General features: G+C 38.0%; 1 protein-coding gene across 1 annotated transcript; it reads left to right on the top strand.

Moving 5' to 3' along the window:
• Nucleotides 1–3,681: 3,681 nt before the first annotated feature.
• ssna1 (Sjogren syndrome nuclear autoantigen 1) lies at nt 3,682–6,821 on the top strand. Its single transcript, XM_029444304.1, has 3 exons — nt 3,682–4,011; nt 5,489–5,688; nt 6,573–6,821. Exons 1-3 carry the CDS (start codon nt 3,960–3,962, stop codon nt 6,663–6,665), a joined length of 345 nt encoding a protein of 114 aa, XP_029300164.1. The 5' UTR covers nt 3,682–3,959; the 3' UTR covers nt 6,666–6,821.
• Nucleotides 6,822–6,998: the final 177 nt, after the last annotated feature.

Here is a 6,998-nt window from a genome sequence, read left to right as displayed (position 1 = left end):
ACGATCAGTTCCAACAGTCCATCTTTACTGATGAAACCTTAATAAAAACAACAATCCAACGTGTTACAAACAGTCCTGGGCTGCTTTATGCCGACTGAAAGCCATGACCATAACTGCATATAGCTAACAAAGACAACCCTGCACCACAGGAATAATTCATAAAAACAGTTTAATGTGGAAAAATAAAAATGCAAAGAGCATCAAAGCCGGTTTAAAAGCTGGCGCCATATGTTTACAGTGAGAGGTTGTAGGCAGCACTGCCAGTGTTGCCTTCATTTGACTGCATCAATTATCATGTAGCTAACAGACAGCAAATCATAACCGGAGATAACATTATCAGCCGACCTTTTAGACATATTGTTTACAAATTACACAGAATATACTCTCTCGTTTACGCATGCTGCTAACCCCAAGGAACCAGTTTTTGTGTGGATTTGAGAAAGTGTGCACTGTCTGCTAACTAGCATGGCTGCTAGCAGCTAGCTAAACATCAATGTACAAATTAGCCATCAAGTGAGCCGGTGACAGAAGATACAGCTAAAGCCATGAATAACGTCGGTTAAAAAAACATGCAAATGTATCTGCAGTTTATTCTGAACCGTTAAAACTGGACAGAAGCAGGACATTGACTTGAGCATGGACCATGTATAACTAAACCCCAAAACAGAGCTCACAACGCGCCCGGACGGACCATTCATGTTCCCGGGCGCAGCATCTTCCTGCACATTCAGTTGCCCTCCGGTCCAGCACAAAAGCAAGAGACTGCGGGCTGGCAGCGGGCAATTTACGACAAACGACACATCGACACCGACCATTCTCCCGTTTACAAGCGGTGTTTTCGCTGCCGGGGCGCAATATATTTTAAAAGGCCACGAAAACATTGTGAAAGTAAAACAAGCTTAGCGTAGATAACGCTCACACACTCACCTCGGGTCCAACCGAAGCCATGGTGCCTGGACGTAAACTCCGCCCACTCGCGATTACGTCACATATATTGATTTTGCAGACGTTGTAATACTATACCTGAGGATATGATATGATACCTCAATCATATTGCCAATAATAATAATAATAATAATAATAATACGTAGGTATTAAGATCACAGAGAAGTGGACTATGAAAAAACAACAACAGAGTAATCAACCACTTTGGAGTTCCACAAGGGAGCTGCCTCGGTCCATTACTGTTCTCCCTATACATGCTACCACTGGGGGACATCATTAGAGAACACAATGTGTGCTTCCATAGCTACGCGGATGACACACAGCTGTACATCTCTGCTGAACCAAATGATGCTACAGCTGTTAACGCCATCACCACCTGTCTGTCAGCAATAAATAAATGGATGAGCAATAATTTCTTAAAATTAAATGAGAACAAAACTGAAATCCTACTAGTAGGTCCTGTAGCAAAAAGAGAGATGATGCAGAATAACATGGGGAAACTTACTCCTTTGATTAAACCTGAAGTCACAAGTCTTGGTGTTATCATAGACTCAGATCTAAGCTTTAAATCCCACATAAACAAGGTGACAAAAACATCATTCTTCCACCTTAGAAATATAGCTAAAATCAGACAATTTATAAATCAAAAGGATGCTGAAAAACTAATCCATGCTTTTATTTCAAGCCGACTCGATTACTGTAATGCACTCTTTACCGGCCTCCCAAAAAAAACAACAGAGAGACTTCAGCTCATCCAAAACGCTGCAGCGAGGCTGCTGACTAGGACCAAGAGGAGAGACCACATCAGTCCAGTGTTAGCCGCTCTACACTGGCTTCCAGTAACTTTTAGAATTGATTTTAAGGTCCTCCTTCTTGTATACAAAGCCCTAAACGGAACCGCACCAAGTTACACTGCCAACTCTCTAATCAACTATGTGCCCCCAAGAATATTACGATCATCCACTACTGGTTTATTAAATGTTCCCAGAAACATTCAAAAGAAAATTGGGGATGCAGCCTTTATCGATTATGCACCAAAGCTATGGAACTCTTTACCTGCAGACATTAGGGAGGCAAGCTCGCTCAATATCTTCAAAAGTAAGCTAAACACATATCTCTTTACTTTAGCCTTTTAATAGTGATATTTTATATCTCTTTACTTACGCCTTTTAATGGTTTAACATTGAATCTGTAAAGGTAACTAGGAAACATTTTCAGACTGTGTATTTTTGAAAAACTTGACATCAAATAGACTGTTTTACCACGGGAAAAAGAGGAAGTTTCTACGATAAATGTGTTTACATGTTCTTTACACAATTAGTGGAAAAGTGAAAGATTAAAGAATATATTGGATAAAAACCGGCTTTAACCGATAGGTTTCATAAAACTTAACAAACAGGGGTTTGTTTATTAAGCGGGCTTTAACCAAGATTTTGCCAAAAGAATCTGGACTCACGGAGACGTCTGTGTTTTATACGTTAAAAGGTCAATAAAGAGGTTGACACTGTAAATGTAAATAATGGGTAGCAAGGGGTATTATTATTATTATTATTATTGAAATTCCCCTCAAGGGATTGAAAAAGTATGTCTTCTTCTTCTTCTTCTTCTTCTTCTTCTTCTTCTTCTTCTTCTTCTCCTCCTCTTCTTCTGAGATAACGGCACAATAAGTAGTCCCACTACTGCATTCAAAAAAGATACATCTAATACATAAAGGAGCCACAATCATCTTGTAAATAATTAAAGATACAACCCCTTTTCAAAATGCAAATACAATAAATGACACTTGAATAGAACGGTGCCATGTTAATGTCATAAGTAACACCTTGGCTTTTAATATGGCAAGTCAAAATGTCTGCTAGATTTATTCAATCATCCACCACTGATGTAGAAAAGTAGAGAAATAAAAAGAGTAGAAGAAAATGGAGACCTTTTGATGGTGTTGCAGTGCTTATTGATGTATATGTACAGTACATGAAGCAAATATGGGTACTGATTGTAATATGTTTAACCATATTTATTATTATTATTCAGTGGGTTTTATTTTCCATCTTATGTTTACATATTGTTTTATGTTGTTTATATCTTATTTTCCTGTTAATACATGTGTAACAGAATATCCTGTTAAAAGGCCTGAACTAGTGAGCAAAACATTGTTTACCTGGTAATCTTGCCAGTCATTTCTCTTAATCTTTCGGCGTATCCATCTATGGACAAACATTTCTATAATAGCCATCAGTAGGTTATAACTCCAAATACACTCCATGCAGTCTATTAAATATCCATTTATATGTACATATTGGAAAGAAAGGGGGGAGAACAACAATAGCTCCTGACCATGTAAGAGGAACTGTAATCTCCTTCAGCCACGCACAAGCTACCTACAGCAGCAGTATAGAAAGTTATAACAATTAGTCCCACTTTTACAAGCTGCAACATTAAAGTTACGTATTAATGCATCAATAATTATTGTCCAAATATATAAAAAAAATGTTTTAAATGGCCCATTATGCATGAGTACTTTTACTGCTAATACTTTTTTACTTTTACTTAAGTAAACATTTTAATGCATGACTTTTAGTACTTCCACGTTGCTCTATTGTGACTTCGGTAAAATATCTGAGTTCTTCTTCCACCACTCGCTATTACCTACAAATAAAATTGTAGAAGATATATTATATTTGACAATGGACAGTGGGGGGCGCAAGGGCAGCACATTAGTTGTGTAGCACCTGAATAAAGAAGAAGAAGAAGAAGCATCCTGAACTGCCGGGTAGTTCAGTTGTCCGGGAAACCCGTCTTGTACCCTGTACCGGGCACTTCGTTTTAAAAACGTTTCTGTGGACGTTTCTTGTATCATCAGATACATGTCTGAACCGTGGAGCGTTTAGCTTAGCAAGACAGATGACACGCTAGCCGGCCGCGAGCATTTAGATATCAAGTAACTAACGTTAGCTTAAGCGGTCTTTAGCCGCGGTTAAAGCTTATAGTTCGGTGGACGTTAGCTAAACTCCAACATGACCCAACAAGCTGCTGCTCTGCAGACCTACAACAATGAACTTGTCAAGTGTAAGAGACTTATTTATGTTGTCGATAAATACTTCTCTGGGTTAACTAGTCGTTATAGAAAATAGTGTGATGTTGGTGATTAATTGCAAGTGACAGTTTTGGCGACAGGTTGTGCAGAATTCGGTAACGTATCTTTTTTTTTTAATATTTTCGCCATAGGACACACAGACACAACGTTAAACTGCAATAGAGAACACGCTTTCCTCTTATAGGTTTCATATGTGAAGGTAACTTTGGCTCCAACGTACTCACTGTGTAGTAACTTAGGTGCCACAGGGGTCCAGTTCTCCTTGAACGGTTCTTGAAGCTTCTTTTACTGGCAAACGGCGTAGTACTGTCCAATCTGATTCACCTTCACAGATGATGCTGTCTATAACCTGGAAATCAGCCTTTAACCCTATGCAGAGCACGTTAGTGCAACTGTGGGCTAACCGCTTTCATGTTTAATACCTGGAGTAGGTTTAACACATTTGTTGGTAGCTTCCCACCAACCCAAAACATTAATTGTCATCATTGTTTTTAGTTTCTGATAAAAACTCCTGAACAAAGTAACACGTGTCACCTATCAGATGCTGATTGCCAGACTTCACAAAGGTTGAATTGTACTTTATGATCGTTTAAAAACAACAACAACTGGTCAAACATGTTTCAAAAGTGTTGAACTGACATGTGAATTCAGACCTCATGATATTAACAGTTTTATTGCAAATAAAATGTATACATTATTTTAAATTTTAATACAAATGACTGTTATGTTTTTACAGTGTGCCAGTGACTGACTGGCTGTGACTAACAATTATTTTCGTTTACTGAAAACTCAAATTTAAAACTAAGTATGTATGATTTGCCAAAAAAACAAACGAACATCATACAGACAAAATTGTATAAAAAGTTTCTAAAAAGGAATGGAAAATGTATCTCAAATGAAATATTCATTGGCAATAATCTGCTCAAAATTCATCTAAAAAAAGTTTTGCATGAACTTCCTGCAGTTATTGTGTTCACTGTTGTGTTATTGTATTGTTTACCAATTGTTTTGTAGGGATATTCTTATGCATTGAATATAATATGAAATATCCATAAAATATGTAATTTCTAGTAAGTCAGGGTCCTTAGCGATCTCAATGATAGAAAAGGAGTCGGGGAAACTCCGGTCTAACATATTAAATCACAATTTTCCAGAGCTTTGTCCGACCAGCAGCCCGAAACCTCAAAGATATTTGGTTTAGGATATGAAACATAGAAAGGCCTTGAACACATCTTGTTGATGAACTTTCTGTTATAGACAAATCATTCATTAGTTACAGACTAATTAAACTGACTACTGTTTTACCACCAAAATAATAATTTTATATTCATGTCAATTTTCAGATTTTTTAAAATAAACAATCCGTCATCACGCAGGCACTTGATCATCCGTCACTGGCCTCAGCTGATCCAGTCAGGCTCCAGGGTAATAAACCTTTGTCTTTTTCAGGTATTGAGGACCTGTGCTCCAAACGGGAGGAGTTGAACCATCAGATCAAACAGGAGGACGAAGAGAAGGAACGACTGCAGCACGACATCCGAATCCTCTCAGAGAAGCTGAGCAGAGTCAACGAGAGCCTCGCACAAAGACTCGCCGCCCGCGCCACCTTTGACCGCACCATCGCAGAGACAGAGGCTGCATACACCAAGGTGTGTTTGTTGACTTAATATTGTTATTGTTGCGCAACACTGGAAATATGGGACACCTTTTAGTTCACTGATTGTGTCAAAATGTTTTTCTTTTTTTATGACACAAAAATAGGTCAGAGGTTTTTTTAGCCTCTAGCATCATGAAATGTTGAATCAAAAAGTGCACAAAAGGTTTAGAAGAAGAAGCCTTTATTTTCCCTTGGGTTTGCCTTTTTCTTTTAGAAATTGATTTTTCTTTGACTGAAAGTATAAATGTTTTTCTTTTCCACTTCAATTAAAACTAGGTTTTATCATTTTTAAATGTAATCTTGTAAAAGAAAAACCTAATGGATGTAGCGCAATCTGTTTAAAATGCACATTTTAAAATACATTAATATACTATAAATAATACATATTATATATATTTTGATAGTTCACCCTAAGCAGATACAATGTACTGTAGATATAAGGGCGGGTCAAGCCACCAGTCTGATACCCACTGCAGAGCTAATGGAAGGTCAAAACATCATTTAATATGAATCCTGGGCATCCACAGGAATGCTCATCAAACATTTGGCATATTTCATCATGTTTAATGTTAACAGGCCACTGAACTGACTCGGCTGTCTTTTGGTTCAGCATTATTGTTTCAGTGACGCACCATGATGTTGTCCTTGTGCAGCAGTTTCATCATCCCACTTACTGATGCTGAACTCTGAGCACTCCCACTAATCACGACAAACAAACACCCTAAAGCTGCTCTTATTAAAGAACAATAAGACCGTCAGCAGTGCCAGGGCCCCTTTTTAAATAACCGTCACAGTATATACCACACTATCAGCGGTATGACGGAATGTCTTTTCTTCTACTTAAAGTATCTTTAATGTTATTTTCCCCTCCTATAGATCTTGGAGAGCTCCCAGTCTCTTCTGAGCGTCCTGAAGCAGGAGGCAGGAAACCTGAGTAAAGCCACAGAGCCCCGGAGGAAAGATCACTAATGGCAATAAAAGGTCAACAAACTCTCGTTTGGACCACAACAGCGATACTTGACTCTGCACTTTTAACAGTTTATACTCCACTCTGGACTCATTGAAATACATTTAATTGATTTATTGTACATTCCTTATTCTAATAAATGTGTTTCTTATCACTCCCATGACTCTTCCTTATTGGCAAAACTGACAACAGGGCAGACTTGTAATGCATGCTCTGGGTTGTGGCAGTTGTTTCTACCAGATTTCTTAAGTCTTTTATCTCTATTTTTCAACTCTGATGTCCCTAGTTTATCTCAAGAAAAGCTAAAATGGTGTTCCTCAGGATGGAAAATGACA

The sequence above is a fragment of the Cottoperca gobio genome, chromosome 12 (genome assembly GCF_900634415.1).
Source record: "Cottoperca gobio chromosome 12, fCotGob3.1, whole genome shotgun sequence".
Classification (NCBI taxonomy): Eukaryota; Metazoa; Chordata; class Actinopteri; order Perciformes; family Bovichtidae; genus Cottoperca; species Cottoperca gobio.
Note: the sequence above shows the minus strand (reverse complement) of the source record. Positions and strands in the feature narration are given on the sequence as shown.

Bases quoted from the DNA above. Each gene is read 5' to 3' on its own strand.
- ssna1 (XM_029444304.1), top strand. From the start codon at position 3,960: ATGACCCAACAAGCTGCTGCTCTGCAGACCTACAACAATGAACTTGTC. The intron at 4,012-5,488 runs GTAAGAGACTTA...TGTCTTTTTCAG, and splicing joins CAACAATGAACTTGTCAAGT to GTATTGAGGACCTGTGCTCC. The intron at 5,689-6,572 runs GTGTGTTTGTTG...CCCCTCCTATAG, and splicing joins CAGAGGCTGCATACACCAAG to ATCTTGGAGAGCTCCCAGTC.